Source organism: Equus quagga, chromosome 2 (genome assembly GCF_021613505.1).
Source record: "Equus quagga isolate Etosha38 chromosome 2, UCLA_HA_Equagga_1.0, whole genome shotgun sequence".
Lineage (NCBI taxonomy): Eukaryota > Metazoa > Chordata > Mammalia > Perissodactyla > Equidae > Equus > Equus quagga.
This window is the reverse complement of record NC_060268.1, coordinates 55,950,210-55,970,135: the sequence shown is the minus strand read 5'-3', so window position 1 is coordinate 55,970,135 and position 19,926 is coordinate 55,950,210. Positions and strand designations below refer to the sequence as shown.

General features: G+C 34.5%; 1 protein-coding gene across 2 annotated transcripts in view; it reads left to right on the top strand.

The window, feature by feature from the left end:
• The window catches only part of VPS13C (vacuolar protein sorting 13 homolog C), a 171,159-nt gene that overhangs the window by 120,955 nt on the left and 30,278 nt on the right, over window positions 1-19,926 (top strand). For both annotated transcript variants that reach the window (XM_046650441.1, XM_046650445.1), the window contains exons 56-65: window positions 43-203; window positions 1,158-1,279; window positions 1,776-2,070; window positions 3,630-4,019; window positions 5,578-5,682; window positions 6,398-6,562; window positions 8,119-8,247; window positions 8,517-8,650; window positions 10,029-10,155; window positions 13,522-13,757. In XM_046650441.1, the coding sequence (XP_046506397.1) occupies window positions 43-203; window positions 1,158-1,279; window positions 1,776-2,070; window positions 3,630-4,019; window positions 5,578-5,682; window positions 6,398-6,562; window positions 8,119-8,247; window positions 8,517-8,650; window positions 10,029-10,155; window positions 13,522-13,757 (1,864 nt within the window). The remainder of the gene's footprint in view (window positions 1-42; window positions 204-1,157; window positions 1,280-1,775; window positions 2,071-3,629; window positions 4,020-5,577; window positions 5,683-6,397; window positions 6,563-8,118; window positions 8,248-8,516; window positions 8,651-10,028; window positions 10,156-13,521; window positions 13,758-19,926) is intronic.

Below are 19,926 nucleotides of genomic sequence, written 5' to 3'. Positions count from 1 at the left end.
GAACTAATATATGGAGTGCTTCTCACTTATGCTTTGCCTTAGTACCTCATGGATATACAGAAGTTGGGAAAATCCCTGTTGCCAGACCTGGGCGGCAATTGTATAATGTCCGGAATCCCAATGCTACTCATTCTGACTCAGTCTTGGTACAAATTGATGCAACTGAAGGGAATAAAGTAATCACCATCCGCTCTCCTCTTCAGGTAATGCATTAAAGTGAATTGTATCCCTTTAAGTATATCAAGAAATATTAAATCATTTAGCTGAATATAGTAAAACTTTGTTAGGTCAGTACTGATTATTCAGAAATGAATACTAAGATTGAACTGGCTGCTATTTCCTGTCCACTTTGCTTTTGTACTATTCTTCATTTTAAATGTCTGATAAAGCAATCTCGTTAGTTTAAAGCCCATTTTTGTAGTCTCCTGGGTTTAAACTTAATGTTTGTCTATACCTTTAAAGATTCAAAATTGAGGAATATTATAATTATAGCTGGTTGTCAAATAGGATTACAGTCCACTCTCTTTGTGTATCACTTGGGATTGTATTTTTCAAGTACGAGTGAAGGGATATTGGAATGACCGCCCTCCCAAAAAGTTTAAGCATCTTAATCTGTATAAATATTTTCTTTTCTACCTTTAAGCCCCTATCCATTTTTCTTTTTCTGTGCATTATTACAGGTTTCAGTATATGGTCAGCAAAAGAACATACCTATAACATCAGATAGAAATGAAAGGATTTCAAATTTTGGCCATTGTTATCTCAGTTTTCTATTAGTTCCAGCCTATATCACATTGTAGTCAAGAACGAGCGTTGTACTGCTTTTCCTCACGTTTCCTTTGCTATTCTTTTCTGTTTAATCATATGGTGCATTGAGAAAAGGTTGTAATGGAGAAAATACTATGCTGAAATCTTCAAAGATTAATACATATTTGAAAGATAACATTATGTCCTAACAGTAAACATCAGCTTCTAATATGTAGAGCATGTGAATATCCTAATTTTCAACTGCCACTTAAAATTTTCAATAAACAATATAAACATCTTCCAATATTGGGCTTGAAAATTTCTAGATCTAAAAGTAAATGTGTACAGCTCACATTTTCCTTTTGAACTTCTGTCTTTTTAAACAACTTGTACGTCTTTTTATACAACAGATTAAAAACCATTTCTCTGTTGCATTCATCATTTATAAATTTGTTAAGAATGTTAAGCTGTTGGAGCGCATTGGAGTAGCCAGACCTGAAGAGGAGTTCCATGTTCCTTTAGATTCATATAGGTAGGTACTTCCTTGAATATACTAAGCTTTAAAAGGTTCATAATATATATTTTTAATTCTATGATTGCCTATATTCTAGAAAAAAATAACCTTATATTTTTATTATCTAAAGATATGTAAAAGACAGTTTTAAGACATGTATTTATAGAGAAATACATTTATATTATTACTAAATTTACCAGATGAAAATTTCTTGTTGTATATTTAATGTTTTAGAATTGTCCAAGACCTATTTTTATTAAATTGCCTTTGTATTTGAAATGACTTTTTTAAGTTATCATTGTTTACAGAGTGTTTTTTTCCGGTAAGTTCCTCCATGAGTTAGCTACATGACTTTGGACAATTTTCTTAACCTTTCTTGGCCTTGATTTCCTCATCTGTAAAAATAGTAATAGTAGTACTTACCTTGTAGAATTATCAAGAAGATTTAATGAGATTCTTTTTCTTAAGTTCTCAATACAAACTTTTTTCCCCACTCTGTTTTCTTTTTCTGTAGATGTCAACTGTTTATTCAGCCGGCTGGCATCTTAGAGAATCACTACAAAGAATCCACCACTTATATTTCCTGGAAGGAAGAACTTCACAGGAGCAGAGAAGTCAGATGCATGCTGCAGTGTCCATCAGTAGAAATCAGCTTCTTACCTCTCATGGTCAATACGGTTGCTCTGCCTGATGAATTAACCTATATAAGTACACATGGGGAAGACTGGGATCCAGCTTACATTATTCATCTTTATCCTACTCTCACTTTGAGGAATCTTCTCCCATATTCTCTAAGATATTTACTTGAGGTATGTCTGTTGTATTTTGTTTGACTTTTATTACTGCATGGAGTGAATTCTAGTTTTTTTAAATGGTCTGTTTAGTTGAGGTCAGTGTTTTATGTAGCATACTTGTAATGCTTTAATAATATTAATAATAGCAAAAACTGATACAGCATTTATGTGCCAACCACTGTACCATGTGCTTTAATGTATTAACACATTTAATTCTTGCAATAACCTACTGATGAAGTAGATACTATTGTTAGACCCATTTTACAGATGAGGAAACTGAGTAACAGAGGGGTTAAGTGACAGATCCAAGATCTCACAGATGATAAGTTGTAGAGCTGGACTTTGAACCGAGACAGTTTTGCTCCTTGCTCTGTACCACCAAACTCTGCTGTATCTGCTATAGATTAAGAACTATAATAATTTCTTAATTAAGTAAAACTCCATTAGGTAAAGGATAGAAAAAAGCCAGTGAGAAAATATTTCATCTTAATTTATTCTAATGTTAATTTTAAATTCAACATTATTATTTGGTCCAGGTTTCTATTGAACTTAAAACTAATTACTATTTATCTTAAGAAATAATGGGGTGCCGGCCCAGTGGCGCAGCAGTTAAGTTCGCACATTCCGCTTCTCAGCGGCTGGGGGTTCGCCAGTTCAGATCCTGAGTGCGGACATGGCACTGCTTGGCACGCCAAGCTGTGGTAGGCATCCCCCATATAAAGTAGGGGAAGATGGGCACGGATGTTAGCTCAGGGCCAGGCTTCCTCAGCAAAAAAAAGAGGAGGACTGGCAGTAGTTAGCTCAGGGCTAATCTTCCTCAAAAAAAAAAAAAGAAATCATATCCATAACAAAAAAGAAATAATGGGAAACATTTTCTAGTATGAAGTATAATCAATATTTTTAAATTTCCACATGCCACAACCTTTTAAAATACAAAAGTCTGGAAAGCATTTGGAACCTAAATTCATTCTTTTCTTTATCTGACACTGAGCCATCCCTGATTTGCGGAGATGAAAATTAATTAAATGAATTAAATAGTATTTATGTAAGGAAGCTTTCAGTAAGGAAGTTTGATTTATTATGTTGCTATTATTTATTTTAAAAATAATTCCACTTACTTAGATAGTGTATCAGAATAGTTTAATATCACTTCCTTATTCTATATATGGGCACCATTAGGCATAGTATGTGAATAGAGGATGAAGCTGAAGCCCAGGTAATTATGTGGCTCATTTAATGACATAGCTGTTAATAGACAACAGCCAGGGTCCCTGAATGCAGCCCTTTGATTCTTGGCACAGATCTGACTTTTTCTCAAAACTTACAGTCATGGGCCTACTAATGGCCAAAAGGCAATTTCTGCCTGTGGCTGTGATACAGTGTTTTCTTTTTAGTCCATAGTGATTATTGGACATTCATAATATGTAGTATGCTTCATAGTACTTCATTGAAGACTTATCAATTAATCTGAATCTGGTAGGTTATTTAACATTTATATGAAATATCCATATTGCTATTGCAGATGTTTTTAAAAAATCACTAAGCAAATTTAGTTTCTGTTTGTTTGTTTTTAGGGAACAGCAGAAACTCATGAGCTAGCAGAAGGCAGTGCTGCTGATGTTCTGCATTCGAGAATCAGTGGAGAAATAATGGAATTAGTTCTGATGAAATATCAGGGTAAAAATTGGAATGGACATTTCCGTATATGTGACACACTTCCCGAGTTCTTTCTTGTGTGTTTTTCTTCTGACTCTACAGAAGTAATGACACTCGACCTGTCAGTACATGTCAGGCGAATTGGCAGCCGGATGGTGCTGTCTGTCTTTAGTCCCTATTGGCTAATCAACAAGACTTCTCGGGTTCTCCAGTATCGTTCAGAAGATATTCATGTGAAACATCCAGCTGATTTCAGGGATATTATTTTATTCTCTTTCAAGAAGAAGAACATTTTTAGTAAAAATAAGGTATGTTTTTGTTGATATAACTAGTTAAAGTAGATAAATTCATAATCTGGAAACTCTAGAGTCATTAGCCTTCCCTAAAACCATGCTTACCTATTTGCTGAGTGCCATTGGTATAAATTAGGTCCAAGAAGACTTTTAAGGCATATGTAATCAAGTGGGATCTTAGGAACTAACAACAGTTTCTTGAGGCTGAGTTACTCTTTCCTCCAGTGCCCCTAGAATTAATTCTGTTCTTGAAGTACTGTTAGGTTGAAAGCTTGATTTTATGTGGTTTGCCAGTGACTAAATGGCATTTCAAAAGAGGGAACAGTTGAATTTGGCTTATGTTAACTGAACCCGCCTGTGTCTGAAGCTCTAAGCCAGGCCTTTGAGAGAGAAACCTAAAGCTTGGGCCTAGTCCTTGATGCTCTGGTCCCTTCTTTCCTTTTCAGACTCATGTCTTGATACTACTTGCCATGCACTTTCCCAAGTACTCACCTCTAGGCCTTTTGTATATGGTGCATCCTCTTCCCCTACTCTTTCCCTGTCTGCCACATTGTTTCTGGTTATCAGCTGTTCATCCTTTGGCATTCTGCTTAGGCCTGACGTCTGAAGGATTTTCAACCCTCTAAAGTAGGGCTAGATATCACATCCATGTTCTCTTAGAGCAGTGGTTCTCAAATTTCAGTGTGCATTGGAATCACCTAGAGGGCTTTTAAAACAGATTGTTGGTTGTACCCCTATAGTTTGATTCAATAGGTCTGGGTAGAGTCTGAGAATTTGCGTTTCTAACAGTTTTCCTGGTGAGGCTGATGGTACTGGTCCAGGGACCACACTTTGAGAACCACTGTCTTAGAGTGTTGATTAATACATGGTATTGTAATTACCTGTTTATGTGTCTGACCTCTGGTTATCCTAAGGCTTTTTTTATAATGTAGTTGGGTGGGCAGAGATTAATACAGGAGCACAGTTAGGTCTCTGCTCTAAAACTTTATCTAAATCCCATAGCCAGAAGTAAACTTTTTACTCTCTCACCTTCATAGCATTTTGTACCTGTTCTATGGCTCTGATCACATTGAGTCTCGCATCATAATTATTAGTATGTATTTCCTTTCTCTGTGTTTAGTTGGAAGCTCATTGAAGACAGGAACTGTGTTCTGTTGTCTTCCATTCTGCTTATCACAATGCCTTTCATTTAACATTTGCTGAATAATTGTAAAGGCATAAATTTATATGCTAAAACTTTAAGAATTTGTTAGCTTAATATCATAAGTCTAACACTGGAAAATATCATTTTATAATATAAATCTTTTTAAAACAGCAGAGGATCTTATTGGTATAGATCTTTAAAATCACTGTATTCATTGTATGGGTGAATGGAAACATCAGAGTTCTGCTTTGATTGTATTGGCCCTAGAGTTTCTGTGGTTCTGTTACCCATTTGCAATATGACTTTGATTGTATTTTTATTTGTCCCATGATACTAAATAAACTTCTAGTTGTCTAGCAACTTTCCATCAAATAAAATTAATATAGCCTTTTAGGTTTCTTATATGATGGTATGTGTTCTCTGGTGTAGGTACAATTAAAAATCTCAACTAGTGCCTGGTCCAGTAGTTTTTCATTGGATACAGTGGGAAGTTATGGGTGTGTGAAGTGTCCTGCCAACAATATGGAATACCTGGTAAGATTCTGCTTGCTTCTTTACATTTGACTTCATTCATATTTTTTTCAGTTCAGTAAACTAGCTAGATCCTAAGGGGTACAGAAATTTGAATTCAAAGTATTATGTGAACGACTGTTATCTCTTTACAAATTTCTATGGCCATTAGTAGCAAAGTGAAACATGAATCTGTCAAAGTTTAAGATGGTGAGGTAAATCCATCCAAGTAAGCAACTTGATAAATATTAGTGTATACTAGAATCCTCATTCCGTACCACTCTGCCAAATGTTTCTTAAATCTGATGGTGAAAATGTGAATAATCTGATGCCAGTTTGCCTGTTTTATTACCACTTTGAAATTTTTATCTTATTTTGTTAACAGCAGAGAATAGGAAAGCAGCAAAACCTGAACCTCTGTACTAATTATAAAACAATCTATGTTTGAAATGTTAAAAAGTAAAGAATACAAATAAATTAAACCTGTTATTATAAGTTATCATTAGTTAAATTACTGATTGATAATTCTTGAATTGATTTCTGGTGCAGCCAAACTAAATAACCAAAACTTTTTTCTTAGAAGATCATCACTAGTGAAATATGGCTTATAGTAATTTATTTAAGAAATCTTATTTTAAAATATTTTAAGAAATCTGTTTATGAATGGGGTATGTGTGTGTATATTTCAGAGAGCCTGTGTAAAGTACTAGGAAATGATAAGTTTGTTTCCTTTCCAAAGGTTGGTGTTAGCATCAAAATGAGCAGTTTCAATCTTACTCGAATAGTTACTCTGACTCCCTTTTGTACCATTGCAAACAAGTCATCGTTAGAACTAGAAGTTGGTGAAATTGCATCTGATGGTTCAATGCCAACTAATAAGTGGAACTATATTGCTTCCTCAGAGGTAAAATTTTCCTTTCCTACAACTGGCTCCTAAAATGTACAAATAAATATAGACATATAAATAAGAGTTGCATGTACTTATCTCTTTGTCCTACTTCCTTTGCAACCATATTTGTGTGTTAAAATATGACAGCCAACTTTGAAGGACTTTTCTTTTGCATTGTAAGCATGTGTTAAAAAAAGAACAAAATTGTTGATAAATATTTACCGCTATCCCAGTCTAGACAGTTAACACTCATTTTCTGGTTCTTCATATATGTATAGAATGTGGATATGTACTGTGAAAAGTACATAAAGATAATATACTATGTATTGTCTGAGTAGGCAAGATAATATCTCTGTATTCAAGGAGCATATAATCTTGGAGGGCTTAAGACTTGGATAAATTAACACATGGAGAAAAAGATAATGTGTGCCGTTATAGGTAGTTGTAGACTTTCTGAATAGATGAGCTAGAAGTTTTCTTGATAATTGATTAAAATTCAACCCTTCACTTTATGGAGAAGAAAATTGAATCTCATACTTTTCTAAGGTCGGTAAAGTCTTGGAAGTTGAGATCATTGTGGTCTAGATTAAAAGGGAAACGTAGAAGTGGTGGGATTTGAACTAAACTTCAGTAAGATTTGAGAAGATGAAGAGAATGAAGGAAAGGAGGGGAGAGGACATGTGCAAAGGCAAATAGCGTTAGTGGTTGCCTTTGCATGAGTTTTCAACCAAACCAGCTGACCTTAAGGATAGAATCATTCTTCTATATGTCTCAAAAAAAAAAAGATTCTAAAATTATTTCTAAAAATACTTAGCAAGATGCTTAAGAGGAAGGATTCCAATTACAATACAGACAAATTTAAAGTTCTAAGAGTCATGGGCTTTCCAAGGCATTTAGAATGATCTCTGTAGACTTGACAACAAATAAATGCTCATTATCTTCTTGTCTTTGATGTGGGTCTGATAACACTAGTATTTTTGTTCAGAAATGGAATTTACCCAATATTCTATAACAGAGGGACATTTTATATTTTATTAAGAACTAAAATCTCAGTTTTACAGATAAGAAAACTGAGGCTCAAAGAGATATATGATTGAAGATTAAACAGCTTAGGAAGATAGCGTCAGGACTTCCAGCAACATCTGTGGTGTTCTCTCCTCTGCCTTCAATTGTCTTTCTGGTTACCTAGGATAAGATACTATGTGAAATAATTCATAGTGTATTAAGGAATTAAAATGGGATGTGCATAAAAGCAAATGTTATTAAGATTATAGTCTTTAAACATTCAAGATATTTGAGGCTTTCGTAATAAGTTCTTCAGTTTCTCATATTGTAATTGTTCCATAAGTACATATAGACTAATATCTATATTCTTCTGATTGAGTTTCTTTGATTTCATAAATAGTCATTATAATGTCAGTAAACTTAGTATGAGATGTGGAGGGAATATTTTAAGAAACCTAGTAATAAATGGCTCATGATCAGTTTTAGAATTGAAAACTTAATTAGCCACTGTCTTATTTATACTACAGTATTGTTTTAAGACTGATTGTTAACTTTTCTATTTTCAGTGCCTTCCATTTTGGCCTGAAAATTTGTCAGGCAAACTTTGTGTGCGAGTGGTGGGCTGTGAGGGATCTTCCAAACCATTCTTTTATAACCGACAGGATAATGGCACTTTACTGAGCTTAGAAGATCTGGTAAGTTCTCATGTTTTAAAATAAAATGTCTTTGATTTTTAAAATTTGCTTTATTAAAACATGCTATAAAATCTACTGGTACTTATTTGAAGGTGCTAATATATCAATATATAGTGCCATGTATATATTTGTAAGAGATCAGAGCCCATGTGCTTTTCAGTAAGAACGTAAGAAAACGAACTTTTTCTGTCTACATAATTTATTGAAATTCCAAATGTAAGGTCAGGTTAAACCAGTACCTCAAACATGCTTTTTTTTCCCTACAATAGAACGGGGGTATCTTGGTGGATGTAAACACTGCTGAACATTCCACTGTCATAACCTTTTCTGATTACCATGAGGGATCTGCACCTGCTCTGATAATGAACCACACACCATGCGGCATCCTCACATATAAACAGAGGTATGAAAAAAAGTGTTCATGGAAAGTCTGATTTGCTTTTACTGATCCACAATCCCTTCTAGGAAACACTTGGGGCTAGAAGTGTTTCACGTTCCAATTTCAGAAAGGTAATATGGAACACATGCTGTTATTGCTAATACCCTCAGGTTTTGAGACAATACTCTAGTCAAACACGTTAATATTTTTGTAGCAAAACATGAATATTCATAGTAGGTGGGATAAATAAAAATTATTAGTAGTCTCACATCAGTTCAGATCAGGTTTTGCTGCCAAATGACCTTTGACACCAGACTTACAGAAAAATGTTTGGACTTTTGGAGCTTTTAAATTTCAGTATTGCATATATGGAATTGTGAACCTGTTTAAGCATTGTCTTTCTTTTGTAATCTGATAATGCTTGGTGAACCTCTTCCTATAAATCTATATCTAGTTTTTTTTTTGGTAGGGATAGTAGAAGATTAAATGAGAGGACACGGAGTAGATGGTGGTGTTGAATGAATAGGACAGGATGATAGGAATTTCGTTGTGTTGGCCTGTGCTGTCATTTGGCTTGGATGATGCCATTATTTAATGATACAACAGATAATTTTAGACCCTTAAAATATGTAATATTGTATATTTCAAAGAATTATTATAAATCTGTAAGATGTTATTTTAAATAAATAATTCTATATATATAAATAACTTTAAAAGCACAGATTGGGATTGAAACCTAATTGGGTTACTTTTTTTTTTAAGTTCTCTGGAAAGTGTTTTGTATTATATGGACCAATACTTCTTAAACTTTAATGATCTATTTTAAGATCTCCTGGAAATCTTGTTAAAATGCAGATTCTGATTGAGTAGATTTTAGGTGGGGCTCAGGATTTTGCAAGTCCAGCAAGCCCCTAAGTAATGCTGATGTTGCTGGTCCACAGACCGCACTTTGAGTAGCAATGATATGGATCCAATTTTTGGTGTTTTTTTCTGAGACTCATATTTCTTATGTATTGCATTTGATTAAAAAGCTTAAATTTAAGCACTGAGTGAAGTTGTTCTGCTACTAAAGAATTTACTGTTCACAACCGTTTCTACAGTGCACTCTTACCAGCCTTAAGTGGTAATTAAGTGGACCCTTAATTAATTTCACTGGTCTGATCTTGCCTGGATCAATTCAGAGTACACTGCAACTTCAGAAAGGACAATATTCTGTTCCCTCAAGCTTCAAAACCATTAGCTTATTGGACATTTTAGGGTATTTATTTTTAGGTAGAGTTGTGTTTTATTAACAAATGCAATTTTACAATATTTTTATACCCGTCTCCTCCTCAGTAAACCACAGGTCTGGGTTTCTCAAGGCCAAGATATTTTCATCTTCCCTCTGTCGGTTGTGTTTCAGTGGGTCACAGGAAGAAGTAGAATTGCAGCCAAGACAAGCTCGACTTTTTGCCTGGGCAGATCCTACTGGTACCAGAAAATTGACATGGAAATATGCAGCAAATGTTGGGGAACACGATCTGTTAAAGGTATTATTTGATGTGAATGAGTGTTGTATGATGGCCTGATGGCAAAGGAAGTAGACAGGCTCGCTTCACACAGACATCTTTGTCCTCACTGAACTAACAATGAATTGGAAGTATTTTCATAATAAGTTACTTTTGGCCTTTAGATTGCAGGTAGTTCATACCAATATTTTATCGTAGATCACTCAGAATAATATATTTACAATGTGAAATATAGACCTGCTTCATATTGACCATAAAGACCAGTAAAGTACTTTTTTATTTACCTTTTTTTAAAAGGAAGGAATTTTAAGGCTAAGTGAAAAACAACTTTATTTTGGACATATGTATACCACTATTGGCTGTGAGGTTTTTAGACATTTTCCCCATCAAGGCCATGTGTTTTGTTAATTAAAGGAGTCTGACAGTATGCAAATTATCCAGTTTAAGAAATGTAATGAAATATTTATTTAAACAATATTTAGGTAGCTAAATTAATCAGATATATTATTTCTTAGACTTTGGGAAGGGCTTAAGAATTCATCTACTAGCCTCCCTCTAATATAGGAATTGCTCCTGCATTGTGATAGATCATCTAATTTCTATAGAAATATATTCTGTCATGAGAAGTTCATACAGTATGATATTCAATTGTCTGATAATGCCAGTTGTTAAAAAAGCTTTCTTGACTTTTGCCTTAAAATGGTAATTGGCCAACGGTGACTTAATTATTATTTCCTATATTCCCTCTGAAATACCCATAAAAGAGATAAAGACTTAACCACTTCTGAAACACCAGATTGATAGTTCTCTGTTATGAGATTCTTGGAGTGATTTTCACCATAATAATTCGATGGAGCTCTGTTGGCTTACTTGTGCTTTACTTTTTGCAATAGAGAAACCCTCAGAGTTTGTAAGAGGCTTACATTCCCTGTCGCTATTAGCTCCCTGGCACAGAGCAACAGGAGCTCTACCGGGGGTCCCTGCACTACGCTGGTATTATTTCCCCTCTCCTCACATTTAATCCTACTCAGCAACCACAGCTCCCAGAAAGTAGTACACAGACACGAGAGAGAGAGAGTGGGAATGACATCCTGGAGGAGGCAATTAAGGTCTGTATATTGAGGCAGATTCAGAAAGAATCATGTTAATAGTGTATGCAGGGACTGGCAGGTTTTAATGTTTTTCTTCCATTTAGTGTTAGAGAACCAGGCAGTAGGGTGAGTAGGTAATTGCACCTCAGTCAGCAGGATGATCTGCCAGGTTATGAAAATTGAGCTAGAAGTAAGGCAGTTGCCCATTTCCTTGTTGACTAAGTTGATCTGAGAAGGGAGTTCTGCTCAACCCAGGTGGACTTGACAAGGGAGTTCAAAGAAAATCCATATATTACTAGCAAACACTAGGTCTGAACAGATCTTTCCTCATTAAGTTTGAATAAACAGGAAAAAAACAACATGGGGTTTCTGAAAAAAATACTTCAGGAGAAAAATGTAGCCTTATCCTGTAGATTCAGAAGGGTGATTATACCTCTGAAAAATTTTATACTATAGGTGGACCAGAAGAAAATTTTCAAAATGTATGCCTGGCATCCTCACCTAAGTTATAAAGATGTGACAACTATGAAATAGGAGAAGGCGTGGTTAAAGAGAGAACAAAGTGACAGGGGAGTGGGGGAACGATATATTCTTTGTATATGATACTTACACCATTTGATCTTAAGTTTTAATTAGAGAAATATAGATTAAAGATTATGATTTTTTTAAAAAGCTGTTAATTAGTAGAACTAAAATCAGTGATAAAAGAATTTTAAAAGAATTGAGAAAATGAAAATAAAGAAAATCTTGACCTTACAGTAAAAGAAGGAAACCTAATGAAGTATATAATAAGTGACAAGTACCTTTCATTGAGTGTATGTCATGTGTTAATGCTTTTCATATATTATCACTAGTTCTTATGATTGAACTTAGAACTGCTCGTTAGAATTCAAAAACGGGTCTGTCTGACTTTACCGTCCATGGACCATGCTTCCCACCAGTTATGTCAGTAAATGAAAATGATTTAAATTCTCCAATTAAAGGACAAAAAACACTCAGATTAACTTAAAAAATACCATCTAACTATATGCTACTTACAAGAGATCTGTCTTAACCAAACTAACACAGAAAGTTACAAGCATGAAGAGATGGTAAAGATTTAACAGGCAAACAGAAGTAAAAAGAAAGCAAAGTTGTTGATTTTAATTTCTGAACAACTGTAATTCAAAGCAAAAACCATTAAATAGAGTATGGTAATATAACAAAGAAGGCATGATAGCCATAAACTTTCATGCAACGAGTAACACTGTGTCAAAATATGTAGTTTAAAAGGCTCGAGGTCAGTTGAAACACAGTTACCTCAGGATATTTTAACACACCTCATTTAATTTTTAACAGATCAAATAGATAAAAAATAAATAGGATTAGAGAGTATTTGAATAATAACTAAGATAGAACCAAGATACATATCAAATTTTGTGCTTTACAAAGAGAGAATTCACCTTGTTAATAGGTATCTGAACTATTTACTAAATTTGATCACTTAATAGAGTAAAAAAAAGAAGGATAGGCTACTTTGACACATGTTAAAAGCAACAGATTAAAGAAAAGCAATAGGTAAATTTTAAACAACAACAAAACTCAACTATTCCTATGCTCATGGTAAATCCTTTATTTGTTTTTTGGGTTTTTTTCAAGAAAGCGTAAGATGAAAAGCACATAGTAGGTACTTGTACTGCCTATTGGAATGAACTGTTGTTATATTTATCTTAAGCCCAGAACAACGAGGAATCATCATTTTCATCTCTGAAAACACCAAATCAAGCCTCATATTTTTAAGTGCTATTTGAGACCTTCAGCTGCAAAGGCTATTCTTAGTGAAACTTAGTACAAACTGATCACCATACTTTCACTATTTAACGATGTGATTTATGTAAATATTTGCAATGTTATAAGTTATTAGAACATAAAAATAAACTATGTTAGTTTTGCTTGACGTTACTCTTCTAATAAACTTCTAAAGCATTCTGTTCTCCATTTTGGACAAGTAGGCATTTTATGGCATCGGTGTGGTTAAAGGATACTCTTGTTCTTGCTGGGTGCCCTTTGAGCACTAACTAGGTAACTCAAACTAAGGTAAAAAAAAAAAAAAAATAAGCACTATTAATCTTTGTTCTTGCTTGAAAAAATTGGTGAGTATGTTTTAAAATAGATTATAACTTTAATTTATATCATTTTGATGGCTAGAGTTTTCTAATTTATAGTCATGCTTTTTAAATGTTCTCGGTGTAGTTCAACTTTATGTAATAAAAACTTACTGATTGTGAGTTTAATATAAAGTCTCTCTTTTCCCCAGGATGAATGTGGACAGTTTGCATATGACGCAAACATCCAGATACACTGGGTATCATTCCTGGATGGGCGCCAGAGAGTTTTGCTTTTCACTGATGATGTGGCCCTGGTTTCCAAAGCACTGCAAGCAGAAGAAATGGAGCAGGCCAATCATGAGATAACCTTTTCTCTTCACAGTCTGGGACTTTCACTGGTTAACAATGAAAACAAGCAGGAAGTTTCATATATTGGCATAACCAGGTATGGAAGAAGGAAGATAAGGCATCAGAAATCTTTAAAAGACGTTGAGTTCATAATATCAGATTTGATGAGAGTAAACAGATAGCTGTTCTGATTTTGATATACTGTACATTCTTTCAGCACAACTTACTGAATAGTTGTTTTCATTGCTAGTTGAAAAGCCCCTAAAATAGAAAGATGACTAAGATAATATAATGTCTTTGCTCTTACAATTCTCATTTTCAGTCAGTGGGGAAGAAAGAGGTTTGGTTCTTTCTTTGTTGTTGTATGTATTTTTTAAAATGAGTAATAAAAACACTGAGAAATGATACAAAGTATTTACATGTGAGTGGAAAGACAAAGGTAGAAGCAGCTATCTGTTCTGTGCAGCAGAGACTGGAGGAGCTGGCATGGCTCGGGAAGCTGACAATGAGTCAGATAAATGGGAAAAAAATTTTCATCGAGGAGGCAATATTTGACATGGCTACATAATCTGTAGTGGGTGTTTATTTAGAACTTTTTAATAGTGATGGGACCAGTTATTTTCTCTGGTTCTGCTTATATCTGTGTAAGAAAAATATTTGAATTTATTTATTTTTGTTTTTTGGGTTTTTTTGGTGAAGAAGATTCTCCCTGAGCTAACATCCATTGCCAATCTTCCTCTTTTTTTGCTTGAGGAAGTTTAGCCCTGAGCTAACATCTGTTCCAGTCTTCCTCTGTTTTTTGTATGTGGGATGCCTCCACAGCATGGCTGATGAGTGGAGTAGGTCCAAGCCTGGGATCCGAACCCACAAACCCTGGAGGCCAAAGTGGAGCATGCAGAGCTTTAACCACTCGGCCACAGGCTGGCCCCTATTTTGTTTTTTTTAATCACACTAACGGGTAAAAGACTCATTCTTTTTTGAAGGCTGATGGGTGGAATGGTTGTTACCATGTACAACTAGCATAGATCTATCCATAAGCATGTGTTTAGTAAAATAAAAAGTTAAGTAAAGAAAAAGATCAGGTATGTAATGCCCTTTGCATAACACCTAACAGATTACAGGTTCTATAAATGGTATTATACATTCCATTAATATAATGTTAATACATTTATGTATATATGAATAATATATTCTTTTGGTTATACATTTCAGTATCGTATAGTATTTTTGAAACTAAATATGAAGATCATTTTTAAGTCATATAAATCCGGGTTTCTCCACTCTCTTGTTCTTTGATATAACTTATTTTTACTTTAATATTATATATGATATATTTTATCAGATTGGCGTTTATTTATTAGGACGTTAAAAAATTCATCTAAAAGAACATGATTACCTTTTTTCTGACACACTACACAATCAGTACTCATTCAGTAAGGACGTGTCCCAGGGAAAATAAGTCAGTTACATAGTTTTTTAAAATAGGCTTTAATTTTTTTGAGCAGTTTTAGGTCTACAGAAAAATTGAGTGTAAAGTACAGTTTCCATATACCCCTCCCATGTTTCCCCTGTTATTAACATCTTTCAATAGTGTGGCACGTTTGTTACTACTGATGAGCAAATATTGATATGTTATTATTTTCTAAACTCCATTGTTTATGTTCTTTACATTAGAGTTCACTCTTTGTAAATTCTATGGCTTTTGGCAAATGTATAGTAACATATATCCACCATTACAGTGTCATACAGAATAGTTTACTACCCTAAAAATCACCTATGTTCTGCCTATTCATCCCTCCCTCCCTTCCCTTGAACACCATTGATCTTTTTACTGTCTCCAAAGTTTTGCCTTTTCCAGCATGTCATATCATTGGAATTACGCAGCGTATAGCCTTTGCAAATAGATTTCTTTCACTTAGCAATGTCCTTTTAAGGTCCCTCATGTCTTTTTGTGGCTTGATAACTTACTTCTTTTTTTCACTGAATAATATTCTATGTTCTGGATGTAACACAGTTTATTTATCTGTTCACCTATTGAAGGACATCTTGGTTGCTTCCAAGTTTGGGCAGTTATGAATAAAGCTGCTATAAACATCCATGTACAAGTTTTGTATAGACATAAGTTTTCAGTTCATTTGGGTAAACATCAAGGAACGTGATTATTGGATCATATGGTAAGAGTTTGTTTAGTTTTGTAAGAAACTGCCAAGTTATCTTTCAAAGTGGCTGCACCGTTTTGTATTCCCAACAGGAAGGAATGAGAGTTCCTGCTGTTCCACATCCTTGCCAGCATTTGGTGTTGTCAGTGTTCAAGATTTTGCCTACTCTAATAGGCATGTAGTAGTTATATCGTTGTTTTAGTTTGCAATTCCCTAATTACTTATGATGTTGAGCATCTTTTCTTACGTTTATTTGCCATTCTGAATATTTTCTTTGGTGAGGTTCAGATCTTTTCCCATTTTTAATTTTTCATTTTCTTATTGTTGAATTTTAAGAGTTATTTGTACATTTTTGAATACCAGTCTTTTGTCAAATATGTGCTTTGCAAATATTTTCTTCCAGTCTGTGACTCGTCTTTTCATTCTTTTAGCAGTGTCTTTCTCAGAGAAGTTTTTAATTTTAATGAAGTCCAGTATCAATTTTTTCTTTCATGTATTGTGCTTTCGAGGTTGTATCTTAAAAGTCATCACCAAACTCAAAGTCACTTAGATTTTCTCCTATGTTATCTTTGAGGATTTTATAGTTTTATGTTTGATATTTAGGTCTATAATCCCTTTTGAGTTAATTTTTGTGAAATGTGTAAGCTCTGTGTCTAGATTCTTTTTTTTTTTGTTTGTTTGTGACTGTCTAGCTGTTCCATTACCATTTGTTGAAAAGACTGTCCTTTCTCCATTGACTGCCTTTGCTCCTTTCAAAGGTCAGTTGACTATATTTGTTTGGGTCTATTTCCGAACTCTCAATTCTGTTCTCTTGATCTGTTTGTTGTTCTTTCACCAATACCACATTATCTTGATTTCTGTAGTTTTATAGTAATCTTAAAGTAGTGCCAGTCCTCCAACTTCTTTCTCCTTCAATGTCGTGTTGGCTATTTTGAGTCTTTTTCCTTTCCATATAAACTTTAGAATCAGTTTGTCAATATCCACAAAATAATTAGCTGAGATTTTACTTGAGATTGCGTCAGATATATAGATCAACTTGGGAAGAACTGCTATCTTGACAGTATTTAATCTTCATATCTATGTGCATGCATATTTCTTTTTATTTAGATCTTTGATCTCTTTCATCTAACTTTTGTAGTTTTCCTCATATAGATCTTGTACAAATTTGTTAGGTTTTGTTTATACCTAAGTATTTCATTTCTTTGGTGCTAATGTAAATATTATTGGGTGTTTTTTTGTGAGGAAGCTCGGCCCAGAGCTAACATCTGTTGCTAGTCTTCCTCTTTTTGCTTAAGGAAGATTGTCACTGAGCTAACATCTGTGCCATTCTTCCTCTATTATGTGGGGTGCTGCCACAGTGTGGCTTGATGAGCAGTGCTAGGTCTGCACTCAGGATCTGAACCTGTGAACCCCAGGCTGCTGAAGTGGAGTATGTGAGCTTAATCACTATACCACTGGGCCGGCCCCATTGTGTTTTTAATGTTAAATTCCAGTTGTTCATGGTTGGTATATAAGAAAGCAATTGACTTTTCTATATTAACCTTGTGTCGTGAAACTTACCAGTTGCAGGATTTTTTTGGTTGATTCTTTGGGATTTTCTACATAGACATTCATATTATCTGAGAACACAACTTTATTTCTTTTTTCCAGTCTGTGTACCTTTTATTTTATTTTCTTATTGCATTATCTAATATTTCCTGTACAATGTTGAATAGGAGTGGTAAGAGTGGATGTCCTTGCTTTGTTCCTGATCTTAGCAAGAAAGCATCTAGCTTCTCACCATTAAGTATGATATTAACTATAGGTTTTTTGTAGATGTTCTTTATCAGGTTGAGGAAGTTCCCCTCTCTTCCTAGTTTGCTGAAGAGTTTTTATCATGAATTGGTGTTGGATTTATATAATTTATAGTAGACATGTTATTCATTACCTTCATTGACTGATGTCACATAAACAATTATGTAGTGAGGACATTGGTAACATGGTCATTGACTAATATAAAAAAGCTGTGTAAATTAAAATATTACGGAGTTACATTCTATCCTTATGAAACGGTATTCTCTAATCAGGGATCAGCAGAGTATAGCCCATGAGTCAAATCTAGGCCATTGCCTGTTTTTCTACAGCCCTTGATCTAAGAATGATTTTTCACATTTTTAAATGGTTGAAAAAAATCAAAAGAAAAATAGTACTTTGTAAAACATGAAAACTATATGAAATTCGAAGTTTATTGCCCATAAGTAAAGTTTTATTAGAACACAGCCTTGCTATTTCTTTTAGATGTCTGTGGCTGCTTTTGCACCATTGCTTAGTGAACAACAGATGACAGTGATGTAGTTGTAACTTGAGAGTCTTTGAGTGCCACACGTATAGCTATACTGCAACTTTTAGTTTTTATTACTAATGCATACTTGTCAAAACAAGAAGAGAAAAGTGGACTTTGAATGTCTCTCTTATAGGGCACAGTTATCAAATGAAATGGCAAAGCATTATTTTATTATGTAAGGACACTATACCTATGCTAAAAGAATAAGATGTATTTTTTTTCTTTTAAAGATTTTATTCTTTCCTTTTTCTCCCCAAAGCCCCCCCGGTACATAGTTGTATATTCTTCGTTGTGGGTCCTTCTAGTTGTGGCATGTGGGACGCTGCCTCAGCGTGGTTTGATGAGCAGTGCCATGTCCGCGCCCAGGATCCGAACCAACGAAACACTGGGCCGCCTGCAGCGGAGTGCACCAGCTTAACCACTCGGCCACAGGGCCAGCCCCGAATAAGATGTATATTGACATTTCCAAACTAAGCACACATCACAGTATGCCCAACTCACAGGACAGCAATGGGCAGAAAAATTAAAAAATTTAGGACAAAATATCTCATCACAGAAGAATGCCTTTACAAAAATAAAAAACCAAAAATGAAGCTTCAACCAAAGTTAGTTTCTGAGTGAATCATTTGTTAGCCAAGCAAGGAGAGCCTTTTACCAATGGTGAGTTAATTGAATCATGCCTGATTGTAGCAGCTAAAGAAAGGTATCCAGAGATAATAAACTTGGGACCATTAGCCTTTTGGTGAGAACAGTTGCTTGAAGAATTGAGGACATTCAGAGCAACATCAGTAGTCAATTAAAAAACAAGGCAAATGATTTTGAGTGGTTTTCTTTGGCTCTTGATGAGTCAACAAATGTTACCAATACTACTCAGTTGTTGTACATTTGAGAAGCCGCTGCTGAGTTTGAAGTTACTAAAGAATTAACCTCTATGAATGGCATAGAACAACTACGGTGAGAATATTTTCAAACAAGTTGAAGAAATACTAATTCAGTACAACCTCAACTGGAATCTTCTAAGATACATTACAGCTGATGACGGGAAGAATATGTGTGGAGCAGAAAAAGACGTAATTGGACAAATTCACAAAGCTCGTCGTAATGTAATGGTTAAAGCCTGTAGTTATTCATTTTATTGTTCTCAGCAGATACTTTGTGGAAAATATTTGGATCAATCGTTTGTTATCAAACTAGTAGTGTCAAATAGTGACCTTCATTCACTCTTGCGGACTTAACCATCATTAGTTCTGTGAATTTTTGTCAGAAATGGAAACAGTGTCCTGACTTGTCTTACCATACACCCGTTTGATGACTTAAACAGTGATACGCTTCATTGTACTCGTTTTGAGTTTCTGGCCAAGATGAAAATTCTTCTGAATGAAAAGAACCACCACTATTATTGAACACTGAATGGCTTTGGAAATTTGCTTTTGCTGTAGAATTGATAATGAATTCAACCTAAAAGTAGAAAACAAAAATAGTGCTTAATTGTGAAACATATACTGCAGTAAAGTCATTTCGACAACTAACGTTTGAATCACAAGTAATGTCAGGCTGTTTTGTATACTTCTGTACTGTCCAAAGTCAAAACAAGAAGTAAGAGCTCCATCCCCACACAAGTTTGGAGCACATATATTTTATGACCCACAGCTACAGTTCCAGCGATAGTTTTTCTATCCTCAATGCAAATGCAAAGGAAATTTCCACATTTCAAAATCCATTTGACTGCTTAATGGAAGAGCTTCTGCCTAAACTTCAATTTGGGAGTGATTGATCTTAATGCA